The sequence below is a fragment of the Equus asinus genome, chromosome 5 (genome assembly GCF_041296235.1).
Source record: "Equus asinus isolate D_3611 breed Donkey chromosome 5, EquAss-T2T_v2, whole genome shotgun sequence".
Taxonomy (NCBI): domain Eukaryota; kingdom Metazoa; phylum Chordata; class Mammalia; order Perissodactyla; family Equidae; genus Equus; species Equus asinus.
The window spans coordinates 35,820,460-35,838,012 of record NC_091794.1 but is presented as its reverse complement, the minus strand read 5'-3'; the positions used below and the strand labels follow the sequence as shown (position 1 = coordinate 35,838,012).

Sequence of the window (17,553 nt, the reverse complement as noted above, 5' to 3'; positions counted from 1 at the left end):
TGCCAAGATCAAGGTGCAGGCAGGGCTGGCTTCCTCTGAGGCCTCTCTCCTTGGTTTATAGATGGCCACTTCCCTGCCGCCTCTTCATATGGCCTTGCCTCTGAGCGTGTGCATCCCTGATGTCTCTCTCTGTGTGTCCAAATTTCCTCTTCTTATAAGGACACCAATCAGATTGGCTTAGGGGCCACCCTAACTGCCTCATTTTATCTTAGTCACCTCCTTAAAGGCCTTATTTCCAAATACAGTCATGTTCTGAGGTCCTGGGGATTAGGGCTTCAACGTATGAATTTTTGAAAGGCGGGGGAGGGGACAAAATTTCCTCTATGTCCCTGCCCATAACAGGGATAATAATAGAACCTGCTTCATGGGTTATTTTGAGTACAAAGAGAGAAAGAATGGGAAGGTGGTCTGTAAACAGTAATTAGAAATGTCCCTTATCACTGTGCTCCCGAGAAGCTGACAAGCAGTGGGGGTGTGGGACCTTCTGACTCTCCTCAGAAAGAAAGGATACAAGCCCAGCTCTGCTTTGTGGTGGGGCCAGGTTCAGGCTCTACAGTCTAGACAGGTGAATGGTAGCTGGCGGGCCTCTCTCAGGCTCAGCTGCCAAGGCTGCGGCAGGACTTACCTTGGGCTCCTTGCCTGCCTCCAAATTTCCATGGAGATGGGCCAGGTGCCCTTGGTGGCTCAGGCACCCAGAGCCCAACAAAGCTGGGCACTGATCAGCCCACCTAAGCTTCCCACAGGGTCTGGTCTGCAGATCAAAGACAGCTCCCAGCTACAGAGCTTCGAAACCTGCTTAGAAGCACGGTAGCCTGAAAACAGCCTGGGGGTGCGGAGACTGAGAGAATCCCAAAAGACTGTTGCCTGCTTTTCTGCAGAGGAGGGGCTTTGGGGTTTCCTTGGACACAAAAGGGCGAGTAAGGAAGGAAGGCTGTAAGTGGGCAAACAGGATCTCCATCCCCCATCTTCCCACCTGGCCTCTCATAGCACCAGGCCCTCAGGTATCCCAACATAACTAACCTGAAGAATAATCTTTGACCAATGCTTTCCCTAGAGATCCTGGCTCAGACATGGGATAGAGGCAGAGGGCCCTGGCTGGCAAACCAGCCCATTAGGCAGGAGGGCTCATTCCCTGGTGTTCTGTAAACACGGCATAAAGAATGTGCTCCTGGGACAAGCTGTGAAGCGCAGAGCATGGGCTTTGGACAGACTTGGGAATCCTATTGCTTGGCACTCAATAGTTTTATTATCTTGGGAGAAGTCACTTAGCTTTTCTGAGTCTGTCTTTTATCCTGAAAATGAAGCTATAACTCACTGGCAGGGCTGCTGTGAGGTTCAGAAGTGAGGCCGAGTGCCCTGCATGGAGGGCACACAGGAGGCCCTCGAGGAACAGCGGCCGCTCCTGTGGTTTTGTTTCCTTAGAAAGGGTTTCCTCAGGAATTCGGTCTATGCTACATAGTGAGTAAGTTCATGGCCTTCTGCAAACGGTAATCAATGTAACCAGAGAAGGGAGTGCAGGAGGAGGAAGAGGAGGGAGAGGAGGAGCGGGGAGAGGTGTGTGGGCAGGAAAAGAAGGAGGAGCAGCGATGAAGAAGAATAGAGTGCTGAGGAAGAGAAGAGCAGAGATGCTCTGAAGGGCAGAGATGCTGTGACTTTGAGATTTTAGGATGACTGCCCCTCCTGGCAAGTGAAGCATCCCTATTCATACTTCTTTTACTCTAAAACAGAGAGGACACTCAGCTTTTTATCTGGAAATGAGTTCCTTTGGTTCTTTTCCTTTCCTTGCATTTGTGTGCCTGTGTGTGTGTGCGTGTGAGGCACAATCCCACGAGGATCCAGGTTGCCTTCACTTGTTCCTGAGCTGAGCAACAAGGGAGAGAGAGAGTAGGATCTTTCAGCCAGGAAAGCCTGGTCCAGCGGGGCACTCCCTCTGAGAGGAGTTTCCTTTGTGTCCTGCCCTCATTACACTGCCTCACAGGTTTCTTCTACTCCTAGGAGTCTGTAAAGCCCCACCAGGGCATAAAAGCGGCCAGAAGGATAGAGCAGTGGTCTTCGGCTCTGGATAACCCAGATGGAAAAGGGTAGGAAGGAGAAGCAGTCCGGGAGCCACGCTTTCTGAGGGGGAGAGCGACAGCAGGGTCAGAGGGAGAGGGAGTGTGTCAGCCCAGCAGGCAGGGGCCGGGTTATCTGTCTCTGCTCTGGTTGTCTAGTTGTATGACCTTGGGCAAGTATCTTCCCTCCTCAGGGCCTCTGGGTTCCCTGACGGGGGGTGGGGACATTCTATGCTTAGGTCTGTTTGAACTCTTCCAACAAAGGTAGAGGCTGGACTTCCTGACCGTCTGGGTCAGGAGCAGATTGGCAGCAGTCCTCGCCCCTCCTCACACTGTGCAGCTAGTTGGTGTATTATCCAGCATTACTTTGCCCACTGAGCTCAAGAACCTTCAATTCCAGGTACAGCGTAGGTAATAAAATAAATCAATTAGTGGTGAGATTTTCCAGTTCATCTCAAACCTGATCCCCACAAATGACACACACAAGGTACACTGCAGACATCTAACCCGACCAACCTAATCACAGCTCCGAGATACACACACACACCTACTTCTGCTCCAGAAAGGCAAAACTAGAGGAGAAATGACATCGAGAGGGGCTTTTTCTGGTTGTTGGGTCAGGATTGGCCAGAAATGGGCAGGTGGGGGAGGGTATTGCGGTGTGTATGGAAAGAATGCCATGTTTGGAACACTAGGACTTGGCTCTAGTCCCAGATCCACCAATTAGTGTGGCCTTGGACAGGTCAATTAACCTCCCCGGGCCTCATTTTTCTAATTATAAAGTGTCTCTCAGGGGTGCTGTAGGGGATTAAAATGAGATAATGAATGTAAAATATTTCTAGCATCTAGTGCTAAATTCAAGTAGGTGCTTAACAAGTGTTGGATGAATTGGCCTGAAAATGGGAAGAGATGGGTGCCGGCAGCATGCTGGAGATGGAAAAGACTTAGGTCCCTGCTTAAGGCATCCATTCTGCCAACAGAAGCCACTGGTGATGGGGAGGGGCTTGGGTGTGGAGGCAGACAGGAGAAGGCTGAGCTTGTGCGTAGAAGAAGCTGGGATCCTGTTGAGTGGTTTGTGGGGAGGGAGGGTCACCTATGTGTCAGCGCCCCCTTTGTCTGTCCCCACTTCCTGTTGGCTTTTGGGACACTGACTCCCAACTGAAGGCCTTAGAGTGATAAGCCTGCCTTCTGCATTAGTCTCCTAACTGGTCTCCTTGCTGCCAGTTCCTCTCCCTTTCCTCTAATCCAAACTGCATACAACTCTCACATCCTACTGCTCCTGGATGAAAACCTTCATCTCTTCCTGTTATGCAAAGGATCATGTACCAGCTCCATGGCACAGTACTCAAGGGTCTCCATCTTTCCCATCTTCCCTTTGCCTAGTGCTCTGGCCCATGTTCCCCTTCTCTCATTGACTGTCTTTTCAAATCCTTACCAGCTTCAAGTATTAGCAGACACACATTCTATCTCGTCATTCATTCATTCATCAGATATTTATCGATCACCAAGTAGGTGCATGGCAGAGTGCTGGGCAGCTACCCCTCCTTTTCTGGCCTCCCACTCTCCTATGTTATGCTGTCTCTGCCACTCCATGGGGCTTGCCTACAATGCCAGTGTTAACATGACTGTTTTCCATATATTTCTTATATGTTGACTGTGACCAACTGGAGGGTTGGACCATGTCACGCTCTTGCTTGCATCCTCTACAGCACCTGGAGCACTGTAGGTACTTGAAGGCAGGTTTGAATCCAGGCTCTATCATGTATTGTCTGTGTTCTGGGGCCAGTCACTTAACCCCATTAGCCTCAGTGGCTTCAGCCATAAAATGGATTAAATAACTAAATACACAACAGGCTTCGCCCATAAGTGCTCAGTAAATAACAGCCCAATACATACTTAGTGATTAATTAAGAAGATGAAACACTTCTTGCACAAATTAGGAACAGATCAAGAACACCAACATTCGGGCTGTGCAGAGTGTGTGGCCAGCACGGAGTTTTGCTGGGGGTTGGGGTCTTAGGAGGCACCTGATTTTAAATGGCTGAAGAGCTGCCACAGGGCAACAGGGGCTGGTGTGTGGGCTAAGATAGGGTAAGCAGAAGAGGGAAAAATCTAAGATGTCTAGGCCTGCCAAAGAGCCAGTCTGGAAGTTTCTTCCCTATGTGAAAAATGAAAGGTTCCTTGGCTCTGTGGTTCTATTTTGAGTAGCAAATCTCCTAAGGCAGGAATTCAGTTAGAGTTTAACTCCAGCTTGAACCTGTGTGAGCAAGTTTCCTCTCTGCAGATGCCGAGCAGCCTCCAGGGGCACAATTCCACCTCGCCAGCTCCTCCCAGGCCTTGGTGGGAGGGGCCAGGGGAGAGAAACAGTTGGAATCAGAGTCCTCTCCAATTCAGAAGTCAGCTGAAGGATTGCTTTGCTTGAATTTCCAGTGAATTTGAGTAGGTCAGGGACAGCCAGAGATGGGGAGGCTGGAGTGGTACTCTGCTACATGTAGAAAGAATTCCATATTTGAAATAGTAGGACCCGGACTCTAGCCCCAGATCCACCAATTCATGTGACCTTGGTCAGGTCACTTCATCTCCCTGGGCCTCATTTTTCTAATCTATAAAGTTTCCTCTTGGCATTCTTAGGGGGAGCAGCCCGGCCCAACAATGCAGCACTTCTCAAACTTTAGGATGTATGTGATCACCAGGAGATCTTGTTGAAATGCAGATTCGGTGTCAGCAGATCTGGCCTGGGACTTGAGAGTCTGCATTTCTGACACTTTCAGGTGACGCCCTTGCTGCTGGCTGTGGACCACATGAAGTTCTGGTACAGAGATGGGCATACCACGGCTCTAGGGCTAAATCCAGCCTGTTGCTTGTTTGTGTGACTAAAGTCGCACTGGGACACAGCCATGGCCAATTCTTTGTGTATTGGCTATGGCTGCTTTCACACTAAGGGGACAAAGTTGAGTAGTTGCACCAGAAACTGTATGGCCCCAAAAGCCTAACTACTTTTAATAGTTAAAATGTGGCCCTTTACAGAGAAAGTTTGCCAACCCCTGCTCTAGTGGACTGAGGGCTGGCCTGTGTGAGCTAAAAAACCTGTGTTTCTGTCCGGGTTTGACCAAGGGCAAGCATCTTCACCTTGCTGGTTCTCACTTTCCTTATCTAGAGGACAAAACGATCTCCAAATCTGTAAGAGACCTGTGACTCTCTTCAACACTACATAGAAAACACAGTTTCTATAGAAACAGGCATCTGAGAACCAGGTTCTGTGGCCTTCCTTTGGAAGCTGCAGAAACATACCTGACCTAACTTGCAGAGTCCAGCAGGCAGCCCTGCCAGATGTCACGAGAGTGACTGCCGACACAGAGTCAGCTGGGGATAGACAAGGGCTCTGGAGAGGACAGGAGGCGGACCTCCCGGACTCTTGTACAGGCTGATGTTGGCACAGGGCCCCTGGAACATGGCGCATCAGCATCACACACACAAATTCCATTTTGCTGAGAGAGCAACTCAGACACCATTGCTTAACTCACTGCTCGACGTGCCCCAGACTCTGGGTGCTTTTGGTCAACCAATATTAATAAGCCCTTTTGAGTCTCAGAGACTGTGCCAGGCACAGGGATATAGAAGGGACTATGACATCTGGGACTCCCTGAGGAGCTCACAGTTGGGTGGAGAGACCATGTGAATAAATAATTATGGGAGAGTTGTGCGAGCCAGCAGTGAGGGGAAATGCACGACTCTGGGTCTCTAGCTTGGGCAACAGGTGATGCCATTTACAAGGCAGGGAATGTGTGTGTGTGCGGGGGGTGTGGGGGGGCAGCGAGCTTTAGGAGAGGGGAGAGGATGTGTAAAGAGGGGGAAGATAATGCCTCATTTGGGGCATGTTGATTCCAATGTGGGTGCTTGAAGGACTGAATGAAAAAGCTGTGATTTCCTGTGAAAAGCAAAGCAGAGTCTCTCTGTAGCCTTGCAACCATTGAAGATGAATGACATGTATGTTGCCATGGTTACTTCCCAGCGCTGAGGGAAGTCCCAGTGCACCCCCTCACCAAGTCCTCCCAGGCTCTTTAGGGGTCACTTACCTTGCTCTATCTCAGGCCCCAGGAGAGACCTTGGTCAGAGACCTCTGTGAAACGCACACTTTTTAGGAACATTTCTATTTTCTCTCAACCTGAATAAGTGGTAAGTGGCTGACTATTGCTCACCATGACCATCTTTCTGGTCAGATCTCCACCCAATGGGAAGAATGGAAACCTACAACCCTGGACAGCTCCTGAACCCAACAGGCCACTTTCTTTTATGGTTTCATACAAGTGAAAAGAAATTCCTAAGAAGTAAAGAACTCACATGCTCACAATTGTTTTTTGTGTTCATCTGAGCTCTAGCTCCCTACCAGGAATGTGAGTCTGAGATGCCTTGGGGGCGTCCCATTCCCTTGCTTTGGGACTTAGGGTATGGTCATGCAATTAGTGAAAACCCACATGGGCAGAGTGCACAGGTAGATTGAACCACGCGTGCCTGAAAAGTACTGGAGTCAACTCTCCTTGAAGTGGGAGGGTTTTCCCCTTCCCAGTCAAGACCTCGGCATCTGTCGGCAGATTGGATGACTGTATGCCCTTGCCAGGAGGGTGCCTATGTGAGTGCCTGCTCAGCTGGCTGGAGTAACAAGGCTGGAGAGGCATACCTGTGAGCTACACACTGGCCAGCTGGCCTTGTTGGGGTCCTGAGTAGTCATGCGACTCTCCTTCTCAACACTTACCACGGATCCTAATTACATCCATATCTGTGGGATTATTTTATTGATGGCTGGCTCCTGCACTCTCTAATAACTGTAGAACTATGTTTTTGCTCATCATTTTTCCCTGGTGCCTGGCACTTTGTAGATGCTTGTAAGTGTGTGTTAAATAAATGACAGAAAGGCTGTCCCCACTGCTGGGAAATTGACTCAAAGTGTAGATTCTACCAACGGTGTCTGTCTTCCCTGTCTTTGTTTACCAGGAATTGCAAAAATAATTACCTGGTGAAAGCCTGGGAAGATTTTGCCCTCTCTGTTAGAATTCTGTCTAGGACACCCCGTAGTCAAATGAGATTGACTAAGAAATCTCTGAGAGCAATGTTACTTTAGTATCAGATAGCCAGAGGAGCCAGGTGTGGTGACACAGCCTCAAGGCTGCTGCTGGCTCAAGGCTGAAGGCTGGGTGGGGGCACGTATGAGGCTCAGTGAAGAGTTTGAGAAAATGTGTAGGATGTCCCTGCATTCATATCTAGGGTGGGCCCAGAGAGAAACAATGGCCAAGCTTCCCCGGGCTTTGCTCCCCAACCTCACGGGGACTGACCCAGCTTTGTGTCATGCCACTGGTGCTTGACCTGGATTCAAGACTGGCATCCTTTATATCCATCTTGCTTCACTGGATAACCAGCTCAGGTAGCAACAACCAAACACGCTTAAGCACAGTGCCAACAAATAACTCTAGAATTACAGGTTGTTAGAGCCACAGGTAACTTAAAGATAATCTAGACCAAAGACAATTCCTGAAGCAGAAGTCAAGAGAGAGAAATTCTAAATTTGGCCCATTTCTTATCACATACTAGATACCTTCCATTATCGCCTAATGATAATTCCAATTACTATTGATCAAGTACTCACCATGTTCCAGGCACTCTGCAAAGTGCTCTATGTGGAGGATCTCGTTTAACCCTCAAAGTGGTGCTGAGGGAGAGAGACTATAATTGTTTCCATTTTGTAAGGGTTGAAATGGAGGCGTGGAGAAGTTCAATGACTCAACCACTGTTACAAGGTTGGTGGTGGGAAAACCTGGGTCTTCTAACTTCTAGTTCAATGTTTAGTCCCTTTCTCTACACTGACTCTCAACTACAAGTTCTCTAAGCTATATTTGAATTACTTATTTGAAGACAGCCAGCACATCTTACTTATCAAATGAGTTTCTAATGGTTCCTTGAAACGAAATTCTCACATATAACTCCTTATAAAACTATTTTTTTCCCAAGATTTTTCACTAAATTCCTATTCCTATCCAGCTCCAGAATCTACTGCCCACAGTGCTGGCAGACCACAGGCAAGATCCCTTCCCCCTCTCTCCCTCCCTGCAACAAACATTTCTGTAGAACAATGTGAGCCAGGTAGAATGTTAGGCTTTGAAGGGGACACAAAGATGAAGAACATGTCCTCCTCACTTTCCAGGTACTGGTAGGAGAAAGACATGACAAAGACATATGGGCCTATGAAACAGGGCAACCCACAATCAGTGTCCTGTCAAGACAGAAGGGAAAATTAAGTGCTCTTGGAATTCAGAGGCTGGACTCCCTTCCAGAGGGGCCACCAGAGGCTCCAGAAAGGAGATGGCTCTTGAGGTAGGCCTTGCAGGAGGGGCAGGATTTCAACAAGTATATGTGAAGTCTTTCCTTGGACTGGGTCATAAACCTTCCCATTTTCTGAGTGCCTGGCTTGTACAATACACATGGAAGGACCTGCAGTAAATTTTTAATTGGACATTAGCACTTGGGGCTAGTCTAGGCAACATGGACTTGATTCTGATGCCATCCCTGGATGTAAATTGTGTAAGTCTTATCCCTTCTCTGGACCTCTGTTTTTCCCAAAATATGAAATAGGAATATGGAGGGAGTGAGTATAACCTTACTTAAGGGTTTCTGGTTAGGGTTACATTAAGTTAATATATGCAAAAATATTTGCAAGCCAAAGTGAAATATAAATACAGGAGACTATCTGTCACTATTCTTATTGGTGTTAAAAAAACGAACAAGAACCAATGCTCAAATACCTCTCGTTTATCCAACAACCTTTTTATGACTAACTACACTGGGTCAGGCATTGGGGACACAAAGATGAATAACACCCAGCCTCCGTCCTTGGAATCTGGAAAGTCTGGGAAAAGAGACAGTAGGTACAATTGATGGTATAAGTTTAATCTTCTAGGACAAAGGCTGGGCTGGAGTTTGGCAGGAGCTCTGCTCTTTCTCAGTGATAATGCAGGTAGACGGTCATGTTAAAGATGAGAACTTAGAAATCAGGAATTTGACTGGCGTACTCTAGCATAAAATAAGATTAAAGGTGAGGAGAATTAAAAAAACCCCAACAATGTCTGAGCTTAAATTGTGTTCCAGGCACTTTAACATCCATTATCTTCATAACAAGATAGGTATCATTATGCCCATTTTACAGATGAGGAAGCTGAGACTCAGGGAGTTTGGGTAACTTCCCAAGGTTTATAAAACTAGAAAGTATAAAGACTAAATTGAAACCCAGGTCATTCAACTGCAAGTTTGCTGCTTTCCCCAGTATCACTTATTGCTTTCTAATCAGCTAATGTTTTTATAGGACACGTTCCATGCTAATCTTAAACGCCTTTTTTTTGGATTGCTTTTCCAAGGAGAAAGACTGACCTGTGATGAGAGAGACTGGACAGTAACCCCTTCTACTGTCATTTCTGCTTACACTTCTTGTGATAAATCCCCTTCCTCCCACCACTCTTTCCTGGCTTCTCCCTCACCTCCAATCCCAATGAAACTTCCAAGGAGTAAAGAATCCCGACAAATGAAGACCCTGAAGAGAGAGATTCCTACCTTCTCAGCTGCTGGCCTATAAACTGTGGGACAAAGTACACTGAAAGAAAGAAGAAACTTGCCATACAATCCTGTTCAAGGAGTCTACCTAGACTGAAACCTGCCATGCCTTAATTCCGTGGAATCGTAAGGAACCTATGATTTATAGGAACCTATATGATTGTTGGACTTGCCTATTTTGCAGGTAATAAAAACTGAAACCCAAGAGGGTGAAAGGACTTGCCCAAAGTCACACACTAGTGAAAGGCAGAGTCTGGACTGGAACCCAGGTCTCCTGACTCCCAGGCCAACGCTTTTCCATTAAAATAGGTTGCCTCTTTAACTTTTCCCCCCCTAACATCTCAATTTAAATGAGATCACAACCCTTTCAAAACGAAAGCTCAATGTTGGTGTCTCTGCAAAACCCAGAAGCCAGGGCCCCCTTCTTGGCCTCCACTTTGATCAGCTCATGTCCTTCTCTGAAGAACAGGAAGCAGCTTCATTTTAGCTCTGAAAGCACATTCTAGGGGTGGGAAAGGGGGATTTGAGGAAGAGAGTTCCTGTATATGATAGTCAACAGCGATCAGCAGACACATTACTTTTGCTTGAAGGGGAAGATATATGGTCAGACATGGAAGGGGAAGATGAAGGTAGTCCTTGAGTCTTAACCAGAATACATCCTCAGCAAGAGCTTCCCCAAGCCCCCGACACTGTTCTGATGGGGCTGGATGCCAGAGTGGGGGTTGGGGCAGGGGCACCAGGGTGGGAAAGTTTGCAGGAATTTTCTACAACCTCCAGCGCTTCCCCCACCCTCTGCTAGCACCCACAACTTCCCCTGCCAAGGGAGGAAGGAGAAACACATTATTCAGTTTAATAATTCATACAAATTGAAAAGTTCACTGTGTGAAATAAAGGGGACTTAAGAGGGCAACAGAGAAATAAGAAGTCCTGAGTCCTCTCTTAAAGGATGAAGGTGTGGAGATGACGCCTCTTGATGACTTTGCCTTGGACTATAACAATCTGATTGTCCAATAGATGTGTCTGAAATAAGCAAGTAACCTCTCCTTTCGGTGGTCAGCCAAATTTTGTCTCCTTCTACTGGTGGGATCACATCCAGTCTTAACACTAATGGCCTGGGACATCCAAGACCACAGATCCAGAGTCATGAACGCTTGTCTGCGTCAGTGCTTCTCAAACCTGGCAGCCCAGCAGAGTCGTCTGGGAAGCTCATTACAAATTTAGATTCCCAGGAACAAACCCAGAGATTGATTAGCGAGATCTGGGTTAGGGCCCAGGAATCTTCATTTTCAACAAGCAGGCCTGGTTTAAGAATCAATGATCTGGTTCAACTCATCCATTCAATTATCAAAATTTTACATGAGATGCTGATTCTATAGCAAAAAAACCTGAGATGCTAAAAAGTAGGTTCGTGGCAGCACTTGGACTCGAACCTAGTCTCCTGCCTCCTGGTGTGGTGTCTTTGCCAATGCCCTCACACGTGGCCTCTCTCCCCCAGCTCACCAGTTCTTTGAGAACCCCTGAAGATCAGTTTGGAGCCATTCATCCAATCCACAGAGAAATCAGAGCTGCCAGGAACTCTTACTGAGTCCCCACTTGGTTCACTGGTGGAAATGGCTAGTAAGGGGTAGGGGTGAAGGTATTTTTTTTTTTTTTTTGAGGAAGATTAGCCCTGAGCTAACATCTGCCTCCAATCCTCCTCTTTTTGCTGAGGAAGACTGGCCCTGAGCTAACATCTGTGCCCATCTTCCTCTACTTTATATGTGGGATGCCTGCCACAGCATGGCTTGACAAGTGAGTGGTGTGTAGGTCTGCACCTGGGATCTGAGCTGGCAAACCCCAGGCCACTGAAGTAGAATGTGGGAACTTAACTGCTGTGCCACCAGGCTGGCCCTGGGGTCAAGGTAGCTTTAAGAAAGCTGTGCTCTGTATTCTGGTGAGTTAAAAGGGGAAGGCCCAGCTGATGGCCTCTAAGGCACACCACTTTGTTGTTCCAGGCAGAAAGAATAGTTGGTTCATGGAAGGAACCTGCTGTGTTAGAGAAGCCAGGGTGGTGGAGGCAGAGGGAGTGAGGGGGAGAGTAGTAGAAGATGAAGTCTCAGAGATAATGGGAGGCTACACCATCTGGGGCCCTTCAGGCCACATGAAGATCTTTGGCTTTTACTCTGAGCCACTGCAGGATTTTGAGCAGGAGAGTGGCATCATCTGACATATTTTCCCTGGGGTTTCTGATGCAGTGGTGAGAGGAGACTACAGGGCAGGGGTAGAAGCAGGGAATCCAGTCAGGGGGCTGTGCAGTAGTCCAGGGGACAGAAAATGGCAGCTCAGACCAAGGTGGTGGTAGGAATGCAGTAGTGAGAAGTGGCTTGATCCTGGATGTTTTTTAAAAGTAGAGCTAACAGATTTTCTGATGGATTCTATGTGAGCTGTGAGATAAAAAGAGGAGTGAAGGATGGTGCCAAGTTTTTTGGCTCGAGCAACGGGCAGGTTGGAGTTATCATCAACTGAGATGGAGAAGGCTGTGGGTGGAGAAGGTTTGGGGGAGGGACATTAGGAGTTCAGTTTTGGACATGCTGAGTCATCAGCACTCCCATGGTATTTAAATAAAATCTCAGGAGTGGATGAGGTCATCAAGGAAGTGAGTACAGACAGAAAAGGGAAGAGGGTCGAGGACCCTGCCTGGGAACCCGCCTGCACCAAGAGGTTAGAGAGAAGATGAGGAATTGGCAAAAGAGACTCACAACGAATTACCAGTGGGGTAAGACTGAGAACAAATTACCAGGGGGTAGGAGGAAAATCAGGGACATGTGAAGTCCTAGAAGCCAATGAACAATGTTTCTGGGAAGAGGGAATGATCAGTGGGTCAAATGCTGCTGATAGGTGAAGTGAGGTCAAGGTTGAGAACTGACTATTGAATTTATGTAGTGGAGGACACTGGTAATCTGGACAGGAGCAGCGTTTGACTCCTGACCTCAGGGAGTTGCACATTTTGACTGACTGTCATTTAGGGCTCCCTTATTGTGAATGTTCTCTTCTCAATTAGGTTTTAAACTTTGCAACATCAGGGATGATGAGTCAGCACATCCCCAGCACACCAGATCCTCGTCGGGCTGTCAGGCTTTCTAGAGTCTCCTATAGGCCCTAAAACAGTTTACTAACAGATCCAACTGAATACCCTTCCCACCAGGGAACTGACCTAGAGCAATTTTCCTTGTGCCTGGCTTACCTTGGATGCAGAATTTCAGTTCCTTGGGATCAGTGACGACCTTCCTGCTCTCCCGAATCACAGCCCGGTTCTTCTTGGTTTCTCCCCAGAGATTGGTGCCACCATACATGCTGGGAATGTTGAGAATGGCAATACCTTCGAGGAAGATGTTGCTCAGGTCTACCCCAACCCCGTCACACTGAGGGGTAGAGAGAAAAAGTCACATGTTAGTGTGCTCAGCGTATCCCAACCAAGGTGCTCTGGGTGTGTGTTTATGTGTGTATGTTTGCGGCGGGAGTTCTCAGGAAGGATGTGACAAACTCTCAGCCACCAGCTTGCTTCTGTCAGAAGCTGAGTCTTGGGCAAAGTTGCTCAGGCCTTTGACCACTTTGTGAGATGGGTCCAGGACCCTCTACAGGTCTAAAAGGGCTTTAGGGATGGTTCACACGATAATTGCAAAACTGTTCTCCAGTCTAACCTCAATATCACCAATCGTGCCCCTTCTTAAGCGTTGTGAAGATTTGGTGGGACACTGAGTTCAGAGCCTAACACAGTAGATTCTCAGCAAATGACAGAAAAGTTTCATTTTACCTCCTCTTATTTTGTCCCTCCTGTGAGAAGTACAAGACTTTAAGATTTGGAAACCTTTCAGAATTTGCCTGTCTCCCGTATCTGTATCGTAAGTGCAACTTTGGCACACGTGCTTGCTGATGTAGCAGAGTTTCTTTATCCAGTCTCCACCCCCTGCATCCCCCAGCAGGCACAAAAGGCCAGAAGTCTTGAATTTGCCTGTCTCGCGTATCTATAAAGCCAGCCCACTTTGGCACAGTGTTTACCAACGCAGCAAGAAATACATTAGCTCTGATCCTTGTTCCTCAGGATTGTAGTGAGTTTACTTAATCTACAGAAGAAAAAAACAGACCCAGAGAGGTGGGCTAAATTATCCAAGACTGCACAGCTGATAAATAACAGAGCAGGGGTTCAAAGTTAAGGAATCTGACTACAAAGCCCTGGCTCTTTATCTTGCTTACTGTGAGGCAGGAAAAACCAAAAGCATGCAACAAAAATCCACTGTCTTGGAGGTTACCTACAAATCCAAACTTCCAGAGATTTCTCAACAGAGAAGGAATAGAAAGGTAGGGTTTGTTGCCATTCATATTGGCTTAACCACCTGATTTCATTGAAGCTCTTAATTTGTGGTATCTTTTCATCCCTGTGACTTGTTTCCCCAACTACAAAATGGAATAGAGTGGGCTTCTCTGGTAATTGGGAACCCATTTCTTCACTGGGAAGTTCTGATTGTTTGAAAAGTTTCTTTATGTTGAATCAGATTCTTTTTCTTCCTGCTTCCACCTATTGGTCCTTTTCTCCCTTCTGAAGCTGACAGAATAACCCTCCTTCCTCCTCCATAGGGACAGCCCACCAGATACATATTGATAATCCCCATCACCATTGTGCATATTAAGCATTGCCATCTGTGAGGTAAGCGTTTATACACATCTCATTTATTACCTTCATCATAATCTTATAAATTAGTTACTATGACTACCCTCTCTTTACTTTTGGGGAAACTGAGGCACAGAGGCAGTTGAGTAACTTGCCCAAAGTCACACAACTTACTAATGGAAGAACACAGGTTTGACAGCAGGCGGTCAGAGCCCAAGTCTTCACCTCTCCTTTATTCACCTCTCTCTCATACCATCATTTGCTTGTGCCTCCTCTGGGTTGAGCACCATCAACTCTCTCAGCCCCCTCCTGTGGGCCTTGGTTTTCAGACTTTCCCCATCCTGGTTGCCCTGTTCTGCACACACTACAGTTTGTTACTCTCCTACTCTGTAAGACCCCCAGCATTGAAAACAACATCAACGACAGGATCTGATGGCACAGGCAGCAACGGCACCAGCACTTCCTGGGCTGTGATCCTATGATGCCATCACACCCCAGAAATGAGATAATGTGGGAAGCCCATGTAAGGACTCAACACATGTCACCGTTATCACTATCCTTATTGTTAAATATGACTAAAGTTGTGCTAACTCTTTAGTTAGCAGCTAGATAACTGCTGAGTCACTGCAGCTTGAATGGGTGGTCATCTCAGTCACCCAGACCCTCAGCTCATCATCTACTTCTCAGCCAGCTCCTCCCTATCCTGAGCTTCTGTAGGTATTTTTTTTTTTTAAATAACTTAGACATAGAGCTTTACATTTATGTCAGTTAATTTCATCTGGCTTTCAGCCCAAGCCTCCTCCAGTCCATATAATTTATTTTAAATCTTCATTCTATGACCCTTTGCTATAGCTCTCCTATCATTTGAGGGTTATGTTATTAGTACATGTATATAAAGGGCAAAAACAGGGAGCAAGCCATCTCCTTGGTCAGTTTAGTACTCCAGACATTGTGCATTAAACAGCCCTTGGGATGTGGCTGCCCTATCGGGGCTGCATCCTCTGGACGGGACTGTCACCCAGCCTACTTCTCATTACAATGTGGAATTATGGACCTTAGAGATGAGAGGGACCTAAGGCCCCATTTCAGGCCCCTTAACCCAGTGAGGTTAAGGAGCTTGCCTTTGATCACCCAACTTATTAATGGTGGAGGCTGACTTTTAGCCAGGTCTCCAGACCTCAATCCTGTGTTCTTTCCACTAAAACATAGGACATTGTGCTGAGACCAAATAGCATTTCCAAGACTACACCCTGCAACTTCTGTCAGAAAAGGAAAAAGAGAACTCGTATTAAGTCACTAATATCTGTGTGTAAAGGGAAAATACATGGTTAATAATCTTGCCAGGGACAGGATGACGTGTAGAAATCTGTGGTTTCCAGAATATACCCTTTTCTAATTTTTTGAAAACTGGGGTGTTGTCTGTTTGCCTCTTATTGGAGGGAACCTACTGTTTCCTAGATTTGTCAAAGTGGCCCTGGAATGACATCTATAGGCTTGTCCAGCAACTTGGATTCAAATGCGTGTGTTTTCCAAGGCTGGAGAGTTCTCTATTGATCTACCTTGGGCTATGGTATCCATCTTTAGCATCCATTCTTCCATTTTTGGTTAGAGCTACTCTCTCTGGAAAAGATAAAAACTCTTTTGGAATGGCAAAGTCCTAATGAGTTATGCTTTCCATGTTTTTTTTGCTTCAAACACTGTCTAACATTCCGCTTGGTCTTCAGCTTGCTGGAAGCCAGGCTCATAGGTCTGAGTTGCTTTTGTGCGTTGACACCTGGTTGCATGCTCACACCCTGCCTTTGCATGTATGTGTACAGTCCCCTGAAAGCATGGGCTCAACTCAGAGCCCCCTGTTCCTGTCATGGTGACTTTTTTTTTTTTTTTAACTCTTCCTTCTTCTTCTCAATAGGATTAATGAATCATTAGAAATTTAGTTTGGAATGCTCCCATTCTTCCATCCTTTACACACATATTCTTATTTAGGGATTTAGGCTAGAATCTCAGTGGCTCAGACTTTTCTTTTCTCCAAACCCTCTGAAATGAGCTTTGCTCAACTCTGTGCCCAGCATTGTCTTCCCACATCCTTACTACCTCCTGGACAGCACAGTCACTTTCCTTCTTGGTTGTAGTTACTTCTACCGTATCACCTTAATGTATTCATTCTTGGTGAAAATGCCCCCTCTCTTCTGAGAGGTAATAATAATAATATTAGCTGCTCAAGCGCGGCGGGAGCGTCCTTGCACACTGGGTTGGTCCTTCACCTACATTGTCTCTTGAGATCCTCACGTGAATGTGATGAGGGAGGCACCATCGCCACCCTCAACTGACAGGGTCTCACAGGGGTTCCGGTGCTTGCTCAAGGCTACACAACTTCCACTTTCCAAGCTGGCAGAGGTAGGATGCAAACCCCAGCAGTCAGATGACAGGTCCTGCTTTAGAGATGAAAGTCAGCGAGGCAAACCGGGACTTTTGCTGATGCCAGACTTACAGCAAAATTAACCTTCCAGCTGTTGTTTGAATAATTGAGATCTCCCACCATTACTCTATCTTGTGGAGTACTTAGGGCAGTGACTGGCACATCAATGTTGGATACCAGTATTATTATTATTGCCTCTGTGCTAGCTTTGTAAAAAAAAAAAAATGTATACCACTAGCACAACACAGACCTTGGCACATAGTACTCCACAGATCACCCTTCTTCCCTACTGCAGTTTTAAGTATACCCTGTCCCCTCCCTTTCCAGTCAAAACAAGCTAGGAGTGTTAGCTATTAACTTGGTAAGCCGGTAACCTCTCTCTGGAAGAGCAAACAGTCCTCATTCTGCTTTCCGACAGATTGTCGCCTTCCCCCATTATTTCCTGGGACAAATAGAACAGAAGTGGGGGGAGCCTGGAGACTGTTGGACAGAGATGCCCCCACCCTTGGAATGCACCTATTTGAAAACTGAGAGGCAATGCAGCGTCTTGGAAAGAGCTTGCCTGGGCTTGAAGAGAGATCCAGGTTAAATCTTAGCTCTGTCACTTGCTAGTTGTGTGATCCTGCGTTGGTTCCTTAACCTCTTTGAGCTTTAAATTTTAATTTTACAAATTTTCACAAAATTTTAGTTTTTTCATTTTTAAAATGAGGGTAGAGATGGGGGAATAACATCTACTTCAAGGGTTTGATTGGTCTCTGGAAGGCAGTAACATTCCATAGCTGTCTGCATTATTATTAGAATTAGTAATAATGTTACCTGTGCCATGGGGCATACTTTGGCCT

At 46.7% G+C, this 17,553-nt stretch overlaps 1 protein-coding gene across 8 annotated transcripts in view; it reads right to left on the bottom strand.

The window, feature by feature from the left end:
• DGKG (diacylglycerol kinase gamma) overlaps positions 1-17,553 on the bottom strand; it is a 188,176-nt gene that overhangs the window by 20,049 nt on the left and 150,574 nt on the right. For all 8 annotated transcript variants that reach the window (XM_044771245.2, XM_044771247.2, XM_044771248.2 and 5 more), the window contains one exon: positions 12,871-13,048. In XM_044771245.2, coding sequence (XP_044627180.2) covers positions 12,871-13,048 — 178 coding nt within the window. The remainder of the gene's footprint in view (positions 1-12,870; positions 13,049-17,553) is intronic.